Below are 14371 nucleotides of genomic sequence, written 5' to 3'. Positions count from 1 at the left end.
TCTATTTCATATCAGTAGCATTTACTGATGGTAGCATGTACTATGTTTTCATCCATTAAAAATGTACCTGTTGGTGCATGGCAACATTATATTAACAATTTGTTTTATTTTGTATTTGTATTTTATATTACGTAATTATTTATGTTGTTACTATTATTTGAAAATGTAAAATTTGTTATATTGCATCTATTTATTTATATTATATTATTATTTTTTTTTTTATCCAAACCAATATTTCTGTATCTTTTTAATCTTTATTATACTTCTTTTATCCCTTTATTTATTTAATTGAGCTTTATTATGTTTTATAATATTTTACTATTATTTTGTTATTTTAATGTAGTTCATTGTGTCCCTGTGTTGTTAGAACCAGTGGTGTTGCCACCAATCCTGCCTAGTCAGGCCTTAGCAGTACCCCTCCACCTAACATCCTGGCGGCTGCAGGCTCGGCCTAAAGGCCTGGGCCTATTCTTTTGTAAGGTTCCCATCCACTGGACCAGCGTGGAGCGGCATGGGGAGATCAGCAGCAGTAAGAGGGACTGTCAGTCAGCAGACTTAAATGATAACGTCAAGCATAATTTCAGGTAAAAAATAAGTGCTGAACAAAGTTGTTTCCCGTCGTCTTCCTCACAGGGGGTACCATTCGTCTAATTTTGCTGTATTTTACAGGTTTTGTGTGGTCATCAAAAAGGAAAACTACCCAGACCAGCAGCCTGCCAAGCGAATTTCTGGCAGTGCTAAGCAGATCTATAGACAGCCAGGCCACACTATCTACCTTCTGCCCACCATGGTGCTGGCTAACCTTTTGCCATGTGACCTCAATTACTACATCAAAGGGACGTCCATCAAAGGCTCATTGAAACCAGGAAAAGAAGCTGTACTTCATGCAGCTGATACCTCGCAGAATATGGAACTTGGTCAGGACTAAGGACACATTTTAATCAATGAAGTTTATTTACCAAACACTTTCTATGTTCTTTCTCCCAGTGGTAATGATGTATCTTTCAGGAGTCCTGTTGGAGAACTTCCTCTTGTGCAAAGAGCTGCTGATTCCTCCTGGGACACAAAACTATGTGGTACGAATGCGGCTGTATGACCCTAGCAAACGCCTGCTTTGCCTCACCATCCGCATCATCCTCCGGGCACAGGGGGCACTGAAGATCATGATTTCTGCCCCCTACTGGCTTATCAACAAGACAGGTAATGCTATCTTTGTCATTTAGGATATCATGAGAAAACTGTAGTTCTCGTCATTGCTTTATGTTTTAGGTTCTCTGTTATCATTCCCTAAAGCAATTTTGAAAGCATTTTCCTCCCTCAGGTCTGCCATTAATTTTCCGTCAGGACAATGGCAAAGCAGATGCAGCAGGTCAGTTTGAGGAGCATGAGTTGGCCCGAAGCCTCAGCCCAATACTATTCTGCTACACCGACAAGGAGCAACCAGCTATGTAAGTGTGTACCAGAGACCAGGGGCCTCAATTATAACCATTGTGTAAGCACAGCGGGGCCTGAAAGATGCGTACGCTATTTCTCAGTGCTCAACTTCAATTTCCAACTAAATCCCTAGAGTCCAGGATCCCACTGATCTCTAAAGTAATCGTTCTAAATATATACATATTGCATTGACACTAACATGCTTTGTAAAGAATTCACTTCACTGATAAAGGAGAATGGAAGGATGATAAGTATTTTTTTGTCCCATGACGATGACTAAGCAGCTGATATAGATTCTATTGATCTTGGATCTTTGTGCTGAACTGAGTCTAGTATTACACAGACTGACCGATGACCCGAACCATCCCATTACAAACACAAGTACTCAGCTCTCTGTTTTTTTTAACCTACACGTATGTTGATATATGATTCACATTGTATAATATCTACCTTTCTATGTAAAGATTGTTTTAAACATTTAAAAAATACAATTCTGGTTCATTTTATAGATTGGAGTCTGACAACTGTCTCTGAATTTAATAATTCTGCATTTTGGATGATTAAAATACGTTCAGGAGATAAAACAAGTTACCTCACATTCTGACACTGTGAAGTGATTATTTATTTTGCTTCCACCTTTGAAATAAATGATTTTTTTTAACTTTCTTAAATTTTTTAAATCATATTCAATCTTACTCACTGTATTAACAGCAGTATCAATGATTTTTCTTAATTAATAACGTCACTGCCGTGGCCAGGGTGTCTTTCTTCACCTCAACAGAACAAATAACTTGATGTTGGTGTGTGATGGAAATCGGGAAATACAAGAGGCTGGAACACCAAATTTGTCTTTGTGTATTTTAATAGGTGCTTTCTGCTGAAAGGATCAACACAGAGAGTCACAGGGATATCAGAGTGAAGATGCAGGACATTAAAATACAAGGATCTTACATAGGAGATCTAAGGCTGTCTCTTTGAGCCAGTTCAGACTGGTTCTGTAGGCGCAGTTTGAGAAAGGAATCATAACACAGGTATCTGATCTACATATGTTTCCTAAGGCGATAGAGTAGACATAAATTCAGTTCTTAGGAAAGTAAATAAGTGATAAAAAAGGTCATAAAGGTTTCTCGTCATAAAAGTATTTAGACATGTTATATAGGTGTCAGGTCACAAACCGTTCAGGTCATAAAAGTCTTTGGACAAGTCTTCAAAAACTAACAAATAGTTTTCAACCTCACTTAGTTAATTTTATCCACTAAAGGTGTCATAAAGTTTAATCTTCTTCTCGTCGCTTGTTGCCATGATTCCCTGTAAAACCCATTGGTCAGCATGATAATTTAAAATTCATGAGGAGCTTTGCATTGACCATTTACAGTTGAATTTGGGCATGTAGAGGGTGGAATATGAGGCATATTCTGGGACCCACATTTCCAGGTGGAAAACGATTTATAAAAGGAAAATTGGGTGTGTAAGCATGGTTTTATAAATCTGAATGATTTTTTTGTGTACGTCATTTTCGGCTTTTTTGCGTACATACACTTTTATTATGAATCCTACGCACTGTTTTATAAATGAGGCCACAAATCACTCCTTTGTATCTTCTGAACTTCACAAAATGTCTGTTAATAGCAGACAGCAGCAGACATCCCCCCTGTTTTTTTTTATTTATCTTATCTTGCATATTATCCCCTTATGTGGTTCTGCCAGGTGTACTATGAGGATTGGGAAAGGAATCCATCCTGAGGGAGTTCCTGGCTGGTGCCAGGGGTTTTCCCTGGATGGAGGGAGTGGAGTCAGGGCAGTGAAGGTTATACAGCATGGAAATCGGCCTGGCTTCATCTACAACATAGGTAAGTTGGTACAATCACAACCAGTACAATTTTACACCACTAACTGAACTAGTGTCTGATGTATTTTTGTCAGGTGCATAGGATCAAGATCAAGGCCCACCTTTTGTATATGGATGGATACAGAATAAGCAATTATCTCAATCAGACCAAAGGATAGTTTCACTTAGCTGATAACCTATTTTACTCTCTGGTAACTTTTAAGGTAACTGATGCTACAAATCAGGGTGGCCATTTAAGATATCATAGCAATTCCAGCCTTAGAATTATCAGTCTGAAATGTCTAACTATTTTCATCTGTTTGGTCCACAGTCTCTATAGGAGACATGTTTTATATAACCCCAGCACAGTGGTTAGACAGATGTTTTAAAGGGAAGCTAAAACAAAAGTTTTTCACGAATCTGGGTAAGCTCTGTTTTAACTTATCATCTGTATGAAACACCCACCCTCCAACATAATGCTTCTAGACCAGACATGGGCAAAGTACGGCCCGCGGTCCAACAATTTAGTAGCATTTAATGGCACTTACTTATAGCACTTTGTAGTTTTGCTTTATTTTTGAAGAAATTGTACTTTCTTTCTTCTTGTTGTTCTGGGTTTGCACCCTCAGGGTTGAATGCACTTATTGTAAGTCGCTTTGGATAAAAGCGTCGGTTAAATTAAATTTGACTGGTAGTGTGGTGTAGAGGGCTCGAAAGGGCACATGATCTCCCTTCACTTTTTCGCTTTGCCCTGTGAGCCCTTCTGTAAAATGAGCGTATCAAGGAAACGAAAAATGGACAATGAGTGCCGAGTGTTTAACACAGAGTGGACAACAAAATATTTTTTAACTGAAGTCCAATCGAAGGCAGTTATGTCGAGGAACTGTCACAGCTTTCAAGGAGTACAACATCAGCCGTCACTTTGCTACGATGCATGCTAACTACGCTAGCAAGCAGTCAACAAAAGAACGGGCGGTTACGGTTCAGAGGTTGGCGGCTAATTTAGAGCTCAGCAACATTTTTTTCACCGACAAACTGTGATTCAAGAGTCAACTACCAAGGCAAGTTTTTTGGCGGCAGTTGAAATATCAAAGGCTAGCAAGCCTTTCTACGAAGGCGAGTTTTTTGTTAAATTGCCTTGCAAATAAATGCTTTGCTACTTGTTAAAGGCCAAATCCTTTCAGGTAATGATTTTTCCATGTAATTTATGTTACTTCACAAAATACTCCATCCATCTGGTCCTGGCCCGGCCCCTCTGTCAAATTTTAGAACCCATTGTGGCACGCGAGTCAAAAAGTTTACACACCCCTGCTCTAGACAGTGTCACAGCAGTAGAGAGAGGAGAGATGAGCCGTTTTCCGACATGAACTCAGGAGGATATCCGCAAAACTGGGTCCAGACTTTCTCCTGAGTTTGCCTTCCATATAAGAACAATGCATCCGGAGGTTTTGTATTTAAAAAACGCACTAAACAGTTACAGAATGCTTAGTGAACCGATTCACTGACATCACATTATATTGTGCAGTTAGAAACTAACAGAGCCATAGATGTTTGCTGGTATTTAGGTTTTGCACTGCGGATTAAACCTCAGAAGCTCGCGACAATATAATGTGGCTTGTGTCTTTCTTCACATACGTGGTAGGTGCAGAAGTGATGGTAAATAGTGGATAGTACTGTGCATTTAGTAACTACCTGACATCTTAACTAGTCTATACCCACTGGATAATTTGTTGACATTATACAGACAACAGGGCAACAATCTTGAAGAAGGAGTGGTGGTGACCTTATTACAAAAATCTGAAAAATCTGAAGTCTGCACAGCATCATCTGCATAAGCCCACAGTGCAAGAATGGTTTTGGAAGCAATTGCTGTGGACAAATGGGGTTTAAATAGAGCTGAAGACCAAAGCTAATTTGAAAACGTTACCTGACATTTCCATATTCTTCACTTTTAGAGTTAAAATATCTCTGTTGCGTTCACATTGACAAAAATGATTGTCAGGCATTCATTGTGTCTGATCTACACAGGAATCAGTGTACGGAAAGGAAAAGGACGCTACAGGGACACTCACATAGTGAGTTTTGCCCCGCGCTACCTTCTGGACAACCGCTCGACACACATACTGGCCTTCGCTCAGAGAGAGTTTGCGAGAGGAAAGGTGAGGAATTAACTTTAAAAATCACCTGTTCACTTGTTGCTGCTCAAGCCTACTGGTAAATCCCAACATGCCAGCTCATGCCAGGAACTTAAGTTCCATACCTCACAATTTTTAGTCTCCATCTTTATTTTGACTTGCCTTTTCATTCACCCATTATGAATATTATAATTCTAGCTGAAATTGGGCAGGAGGCTAGAAACACTGACAACAGAATTTAAAACGAGATCATTCTTACTGTGAGGTGACCTTGCTAACCACTGTGCTCCCCTTGACAAATTTAATAAAGGCTAAATGCCAAGTAATAAATGGACTGTTCATTGGACATCCACGTGACCTGGTAGTCACAAGCGTTCCTCATTAGATTCCATTGGGAATACAGTTTTGCTCCTCGTTGTTACTAAATGATTAATTTACTTATTTACCTACTTTTTTCAGTGAAAATTGTATGCCTGTATACATATCTTCATAGTCATGGACCTCAATCCTAAGATGAATCTAGCCATTAATAACATGATATGCATACCTTTGTTTAATAAGTCTAAATATTTGCTGTGGGTAAATATAGACATATATATTTGTGGCAGCAGTCATTAATGAAGAATTTTGTCCAAGGGTACGGCCAACCCAGAAGGTTATATCTCGACTCTGCCCGGCTCCAGTGTTGTCTTCCACTGGCCCCGCAATGACTACGACCAGTTACTGTGTGTACGTCTCATGGACACCCTCAACTGCACATGGTCTGGAGGCTTTGAGGTCAACAAACCAAAGTCTTTCCATGTCAACATGAGGTAAGCTATATACACAGTACAACGAATGTTATTTATTCATACATGGACGATAAGTAACCTGGACGTATATTATCCATATTGTTCGAGCATTTTTTGACTTCAAAATTTCACCATAACCGCTTAGTAATTGTTTTTTGTCAAAACTGTCTTGTGCAGTTTAACTCTATTGCACATGGTAGTTATGTAAGTCATTATTTATTGTGTATGTTTGAAGTCTGCCTCTGTGTTTTGCTGTACAGACTCTGTTCCGGATTTTTTCCATGCTTTAATGAAAACATATAAATATGAAAAAACATTCAATAATTTGGAGTAGGACTGCATTATCTATTGAAATTTTATCGGCATAGTGATATTAAGATGCTCTATATCTGATGCTCGACACAAAAGACTGCTTGAACTGCAATTAATGGGCCATGCATTCCCACTCTGCATGTCAATGTGTTTGGTCGTCAATTTGAACCCTACTGCTCTAGATAATAAAATAAAGATATTCAGATTATTGACAAATTCGCCATCAATTAATCAAATTTCTCTTCTCTTTCTCTCTCTCTGATGTCTCTGACTCGCTACAGTTTAAATGTTTAATTTATTGTGTTATTTGTTTTAAATGACATCACACTAACGCTGGACTTGGTTGAACTGTCTATGGCTCCCTGGGAGCATGGTGGAGTTGAATTTTAATTTCAATAAAACCATGTTGTTGGAATGGAAATAATGATTTTCCTTTTTTTTTTCTTTGTCTGCAGAAGAACCACTTACTGTATGTGGTCTATGTTAGCGGTTAAACCAAACCAGAAAGACATTAACATTGTAAACTTAAGCATTTGTTTATTCATCCATGTCGTAATTGGAATATTCAACAATGATATCGAAAGTTTTCCTAATTTTGTGCAGCCCTAATTTAAAGTGCTGCGTTATGATTAAATTACAGGATTAATTCGTTATTTTGTTTTTACGCATTTAACACATGCGCACAAGGACATTCCAATATACCCACAATTCCGCCCACTCTGCACTAGTCGCCGCTCTATTGCAGTCAGATGGCAGCTGCCATTCAATCAAATAAACAACATGGATAATTCTGATGAACCTGAGAACCTTCTGGACGGGAAGATCGTGTTCCAAAAAAACAAAGATAGAAAATTCAATAAAACCAAGGTGATATGTACACTCTGTGGGAAGACGTTATCCTTTGACAGTAGTCAAAAAGTACCACCGAAACGCGAAGCATGTGTTGGTCGGCGAGGAGCGTTCAAGTGCAATGCTCCAAACCAGCTTCACTCGCAGGACACATTGGGCAAAAGAAGCGGTCAGCTTTACTGTCAGAGAATGTGAACAAGTTAGTTTGCCTCACCAACTGGCTAAAGAACGACTAGCTAAGAGGACCTTTAGAGGCATTAGATTGTGTCATGGTGTGGTTAATGGTTGTTTGTCCAAAAATATTTAAAAAAAATTTGATTTAAAAAGAAAAGAAAAAAGTTTTTTAAACCATACAGCCCGAATTCTGTTTAGGATGAAGATTATATTAATGTTCCATATGGAATAGCAAAAAGACCTGCTAAAGAACTGCTGAGTGGCAGCACCATTGTTTTGTTTATTTATGATTATTAAAAGAAAACATGTTAAATATACTGTTTGTTTTCACAAAAATATACTGAGAAATCGGTAATGTGATTAATCATGATTAATCCATATAAACCTGTGATTAATTTGATAACATTTTTTAATCATTTCACAGCCCTAATTTTAAGTGGTTTCTGGTTTGAACAGGGACACACTGGGTAAGTGTTTCTTCCTGCGGACAGAGATCACCCTGAAGGGAGCCACTTACCAGATCTCCTTTACTGACACTGACCAGCTGCCTCCACCCTTCCGCATTGACAACATCTCTGAGGTAAGCCGCTTCAGTAACATTAGTGTTATTAAGCGGTCGTATCATGACTCTAGAAAAAATGGAGACCTGTGCCTGAATCACTTACTGGACTCCCTGATCGCTCTCTTAAAACTGAATGTAATCAATCGTCAACACTTTCAGACAGCCTCTCATCAAAGGCATTCAAAAAAGGAAGCCAAAGTTAAAACCTGCCTCTCCACATTCCTGGCCATTCAAGTTGGGCTTATTTATTTAATTTGGGGATCCAAATGTAAAATATTATACATATAATAGATTATCTTGTTTCTATTCCTTCAGGTGCCTATACAGTTCTGGCAGCATGGTGTGGCTGACATCCGACTGTACACTGAGGTGAAGGCAGGCGAGGAGCTGGATTATGCCTGTGATGAACCCACATTGCCGCCCTACCTCACACTGACTGTGAAGGGAGCTGGATCATCAGAAGTCACAGCTGACATGAACTACTTCAGAGAATACAACAAACTGTACTATGAGAACTTCATCTACATTGCAGCCACATATACATTCACAAAGTGAGGACTAATGTCACAAGTTCATCATTTGAAAACATTTCGACAAGTTAAAGTCATGACAGTAATCAGCAGCATTCTGTTCTTGCAGGAATGTTGAGAGACGACCAGTTGGGAATAAACAGCTGGTTTGCTGTGCTGAATTAGTGCTTGATATAGACACCAAGACTCAAAGGGTCATCCTGAAAAAGAAGGTACTGTTTTAAGTTTTAAAATTGGGGTAGCGATTCTTCATACCATTCGCTGTTTAGGTTGTATTGTTTCCGACCCCAACCAACATCAGGGTTACGATGACTTTGCTCTCATTATGAGACAAGGGCAAATTATTGGACAAGGCTCCGACTAGACAAGGACTTATACTAGTAATTTTAAAGGGGACATATTATGCCCATTTTACCACAAGTTGAAATGGTTCCCTGGGGTCTTAATGAAATGTATGTAACATATTTTGACAGCCCCAGCCTCGCAGGCAGGCTCCAAGTGATGGAAAAGCGACCCTCAGACAGGCATAGGGGGCGGGCAAGCATGACGTTTCTGACATAGAGGAACCATAACAAATCGCAGGAGTTGTTTGTTCCCAGAGTTTTTGGGTGACAGTCGACATGCCAGATACCCAAATTAACATCTAGAAGCACTACAAAAGTGGATTTTCATAATATATCCCCTTTAAGGAAAACTGGGCGAGTGACACAAACTCTCAAAAATAGTTGTGTGGATAAAAGTAATTGAGATGCAGATGGGGAGGGCTGTTTTTTTCAGTTTGGCTCGAAAAATTATATTAGTAATATTCCAAGTTTTAAAGCCTGCAGCCTAAAACAGCAGGCTTTTTTTGTAATTGTATCCCCCATGACCCAGGTACCTAGATGGCAGTGAAGGTATAGAACTGGTACATGTTGGTTCAGATTCATACCTTCTGTATCTTGACTTCCCCATGATCCACAAATATGGGAAAGGTCTTAAACGAATAGTCCATCACTAGTGGTGCACCGATGTATCAGCCGTACATTGGTAGCGGCCGATATTCGCCTTGTTTACTGCCATCGGTAATAAACTAGACTTTCACCGATGTTCATTGGTATTGTAATGTCCCCGACTCACAGACGACACAGAACTTCTTCTCTTATTTGTAACTTTATTAAAGTCAACACGAACATGTCACACTCCTTGTTCCTTCTCCGACACTCCTCACATCAACAACCGTCTATGACACTTCCTTCCTCATTCACCCCTGACCCCCAACAAACCGGTCATCCAACACAACCCCACTCCATCGGTCTAGAACATGCACCACCCCGACCTGTTCACTGACCCTCAGGACTCAGTAATCTCAATACTTCTTTAAGACGGTGTCTTAACTGAACATAAGTCATAACAAAACATAAGCACTCAAAACAGGTCATCCGAGGAGTGCTGTTTTAGACAGGGTAAAAAGGGGGCTGCTTTAACGGTCCTTGTGGTATTTTGACCAAAACGTGTTAGACATTTCATTAAGACCCCAAAAACCCATATCAACTTGTGGTAAAATGGGGATAATATGTCTCCTTCAAATCAAGTTTAGTTAAACTAAAGATTGTTTCATAAATCTGATTGAATTTGTGCTCATTAAAAGATAAGAGTGATACAGGGCAGAAATAATTAAAAATAGTGCTTTTTAAAAAATGATTTAATTATTTTCCTATATTAAATTTCAAATTCATCTCGAAACTGGGTCATTTCCACCACGTTTTTAGTCTAAATGTCTTCCACTGATGTTGCCCAAGGGTGTGCGTGGGGTGCGTGGTAGCATCGGTACTTCCGGTAGCATTGCTACTCCCGGTTGCATAAGTGCAGTAAATGCTGAATATAGCAGATGTTGTCACGTGCTCCTTGGTCGACTGATTAGAAGCGCTACTTTGTGTGGTATGCGTACGCGAAAGTGACAATTTATTCTTTTGAGCAGATATACCTCTTTGTACTTCAAGTTCTCCTACTGTACTGAAGCCCCTAGTTATATTTGCTTAGAATAAAAACATAAAAACACAATAATAAATGTTAATATCATATTAAGTTATATGTATGTATCTTGCTCTTGTAGAGTGGTTGCTCACGTCTCGTCTGGACAATGATGGTCATGACTTTTCATGATGTTTAAATGCAAGCTCATAAACTCTGGAGAAAATCAAACAAACACTAAGTAAACTTCCTGTTCTGATCAGGGGTCTCATTTATAACCGTTGCGTACGCACAAAACGGGGCCTGAAACGTACATGATTTATAAACTTGACAGAAAATGTTTAATCCACGCAAATCTGACATGAGGTGGTGAACTGAAGCCAGATTATTGATCTTCTTCATCATTTACATAAAACCAACAGCTTTACTTGTGCTTGCGCAACTTAACTGTTCCACACAAACCTTTTAATTGAAAAATATTAAAACAACTTACAGGAAATTATGTTCAGATTCTATTCAACGTGGGAGTTACATAGCCATGTCATTAACCGGCAGGCAGGAAGGCAGGACAAACTGTCTTGAGAATTTGTATAATTTATTACATTGATCATATCGATGATTATAATGTTAATTAACTAAATTTAACACAATCATCTTTGAAATGAAAAAAAAAAAGAAAATAATGAAAATCCTTATAAATTACAGTGTATAACACTTATAGGAAGTCAATAAATGAATGAATAGCATCATGTCGGATTATTGTTATGCAGGAGCCTGGGAAGCGCTCCCAGCTATGGAGGATGACTGGGACTGGAATGCTGTGTCATGAAGGCTCGTCTCCACCGCAGAGCAAGCCGGCCCAGCCACGCCCACTAGATTCCTCTTTAGTACTGGACATCGCTGGGCTTGCAGCAGTTAGTGACAACAGGTGTGTACCAGCGGCAGCGCCAGGGAATCCATAAGCTTAATATGTAACTTTCTAAAAAGTCATTAACAATTCATTTGGATACTGGGACATGTCTTTTTCTCACAGTTTTGAGCCTTTAATGCTAAGGAGGCCAGACTCGCGCCGCAGCACAACCCAGACGTGGTACTTCAGCTCTGGCATGCTGACCTGTGGCCTTCCACGGCTGGTGGTACAGGTAGATGCACTGAGCTTTTCACTGTCACTTTTGCAAACATCCCTTCACTTTTTTGTAGATAACATTTTAAATACATAAAATTGGCTTTAACCATATTTCCCAACCCAAAAGTAAAATTCATTAAAAATATAAATTCTGTCGCTTACAGTATTCATAGCCTTCATTTATCCCATGCTTTAATGACCCTTGAGATATGCGATTGCAGTCCGCCTTTGGCAAACTGAATTGATGGACAAGTTTAGAGAGACATACACACACAGGAAAAAACTCAGTTTAAGAATCTTTATGCAAGTCTTTCAGTGGTAGGATATAAAGTCAGTTTTAATGTAATTAATTTGTATAGGGCCAAATCATAACATACATTATCTCAAGGCACTTGACATGTTAAGGTCAAGACTTTTAAATTATAGAAAAGACCAACAGTTGAGTAATGAACAAGCACTTTGGTGACTGCAGAGAGAAAAATGTAATTGTAATTGAAAAACTGAATCTTGAAAGTGAAATTTCAAGGACTTGTACCCCTCAGGTGAAGGGTGGTATGGCAGGATTGTATGATGGGGTAGAGGTGGTGCTGGGACCAGACTCTGGGCTGCTGGAGCCTGGCCCTGATCAACAGTTTATCAACCAGAAGATGAGACCCGGTTCTGGTGTGCTGTCCGTCCAGGTGCTGCCGGATGGACCCACTCGTGTCATGCAGGTGAGAAAAAAAATCCTTTTTTAAAGCCAACTTGCAGCAAATAAACCTGAGCCCACCAACAAACCTCAAATCAGTCTAGAAGACATGAAACCTCTTCAGGGGAGTAGGATCTTCATCAGTTTAGTTGTATTTATCATTATTTTCCTCTGAGTGATTGATGTGATTTTTGTATTTGACATAGCAGTGAGCAAAACTAGTCGTCCTTATGTGAAGGATTACATTTTAGTAAAATACAATGCAGTAAAGGGATTAATAATTGCTGTTTAGTTCACAATTTGATTACACGTTCTATTTTTGGTTTTGCTTTGCTACAAAATTCTTGTGACTATACACTGTATATCAAATAATAGAGGTTCTTGAATATGAAAGATATTTGGTGCTTTGATAACATTTTGAAATAGGTCTGATGATAAAATATCTACTTTTCATTTGCAGTAATTATGAACCTGATTTTTTCTACTCTAAGACATTTGTTTGACTTACCTGTTTGTAGATTAGTGACTTTAACCAGAGGAGAATGATCCGCAGTTCACCCAGCACCGAACAGGTGGGGAGCAAAGAGGATATGAAGAAGAAAGAGCCTGAGCAGGAGCTTGAGGTAACTGTCATTTTTAAGAGATTTGTGGATTCATGAATGAATTCATGAATGAATTCACGAATCCCTAATTGTTCCCTATTTTAAATTGACATTAATCCATCTTGGTTCTTCATTATGGGCCCAAGAAGCACTGCTACTTGAAGCCTACTGTTTTCGTTGTATTACGATTCAAGCCTATTTTTTTTTTTACTAACAGCAAAACCCCATCTTGGCAGATCGATTGAAAATTCCACCCCCTACTCAGGCACTACAATAACACTCCTGAAAAATGGCATTGTAACAATTAAATTAACGTTTTCTCAACTGTCTCATAAATGGTGTGGCCAATAAATTCTTATTTCTCAATTCTCAAGTTTTTTGTCTTTTCCAAAGAGGCCAAACTTTCTTGCCATTTTTAAAAAATCACAGTCAGGTCCTATATTCAAATCACTGCCTGTGGGATTCAAATTAAAACAATTCTGTAATTTCCTTCATGTTTGTGACTAATACCAGGGGCTTAGGCTCATTGGTTTACTGAAATTGACTCTGTTCGGTTCCACAAAATGTCTCTTTTGTATTTATTTCTAGGTGTTGGTGAACATGGATGAAGGTGTGGGTGTGTCTCTGGTAAACAAGGTTCCGGAAGAGCTTGTGTTTACGACACTGTCTGGTATCGATGTACACTTCACTCACACTGCTATCAGCGAGGTGTTGGAGGTCAGCATTCAGAAAATCCAGGTGAGCTCACGGCAGCTATTAGAACAGTGATATATTTGCTCCTTAAAGTAGTTCAACTTGCTTCCCATATATAACAAAATAGATCAGAAAAGCATAGTTTCTTCATGACTTAATTTGCAGAATGTGGCTGAATGGTAAATGGTCTGTATTTATATAGCGCTGTACTAGTTTTGATGACCACTCAAAGTGCTTTACAGAAAAGTCTGTCATCCTCTGATATCAGGTGGACAACCAGCTGTTGGGTACCACTCAGCCTGTCATGTTGTGTGTCACTTCCGGTTCCGGGGACAGCAGCGATAGCGACAGTGGCCCAGGCCTGCAAGTCAACTCCGTCAAAGTTTCCAGCAACCTCATGCTCACTGATCTATTCAAGGTTGGGAGAGTCACACGCTGAATCAATGTACCAAATTACTCTGCACCTCAGAGAATTAGTAGTGACATATTTTTTTATTGTCTAATGGTTTCTTTTGCACAATCACAAACCAGACACATGCAGGTGGTTCTAGGATAATGTGATTAAAGATGTTACCCTAATGTGTTTACAGCATCTCATGGTAACAGCCCGACGCTTCACTGTCATCATTGAGGAGAAACTCCTGCTTAAGCTGCTCACCTTCTTTGGATATGGACAGACAGAGGCTGGTAGGTTATT

At 39.2% G+C, this 14371-nt stretch overlaps 1 protein-coding gene across 3 annotated transcripts in view; it reads left to right on the top strand.

Annotated features, from left to right (window-relative positions):
* vps13d (vacuolar protein sorting 13 homolog D) overlaps positions 1-14371 on the top strand; it is a 123329-nt gene that overhangs the window by 81519 nt on the left and 27439 nt on the right. For all 3 annotated transcript variants that reach the window (XM_062392890.1, XM_062392888.1, XM_062392889.1), the window contains exons 46-62: positions 368-584; positions 670-917; positions 1009-1200; positions 1322-1448; positions 3142-3284; positions 5291-5421; positions 6034-6209; positions 7980-8103; positions 8401-8636; positions 8725-8827; positions 11336-11493; positions 11599-11707; positions 12234-12404; positions 12898-13002; positions 13570-13719; positions 13943-14092; positions 14265-14361. In XM_062392890.1, the coding sequence (XP_062248874.1) occupies positions 368-584; positions 670-917; positions 1009-1200; positions 1322-1448; positions 3142-3284; positions 5291-5421; positions 6034-6209; positions 7980-8103; positions 8401-8636; positions 8725-8827; positions 11336-11493; positions 11599-11707; positions 12234-12404; positions 12898-13002; positions 13570-13719; positions 13943-14092; positions 14265-14361 (2637 nt within the window). The remainder of the gene's footprint in view (positions 1-367; positions 585-669; positions 918-1008; positions 1201-1321; positions 1449-3141; positions 3285-5290; positions 5422-6033; positions 6210-7979; positions 8104-8400; positions 8637-8724; positions 8828-11335; positions 11494-11598; positions 11708-12233; positions 12405-12897; positions 13003-13569; positions 13720-13942; positions 14093-14264; positions 14362-14371) is intronic.

This window comes from Platichthys flesus, chromosome 7 (genome assembly GCF_949316205.1).
Source record: "Platichthys flesus chromosome 7, fPlaFle2.1, whole genome shotgun sequence".
In the NCBI taxonomy this organism is placed as follows: domain Eukaryota; kingdom Metazoa; phylum Chordata; class Actinopteri; order Pleuronectiformes; family Pleuronectidae; genus Platichthys; species Platichthys flesus.
Note: the sequence above shows the minus strand (reverse complement) of the source record. Positions and strands in the feature narration are given on the sequence as shown.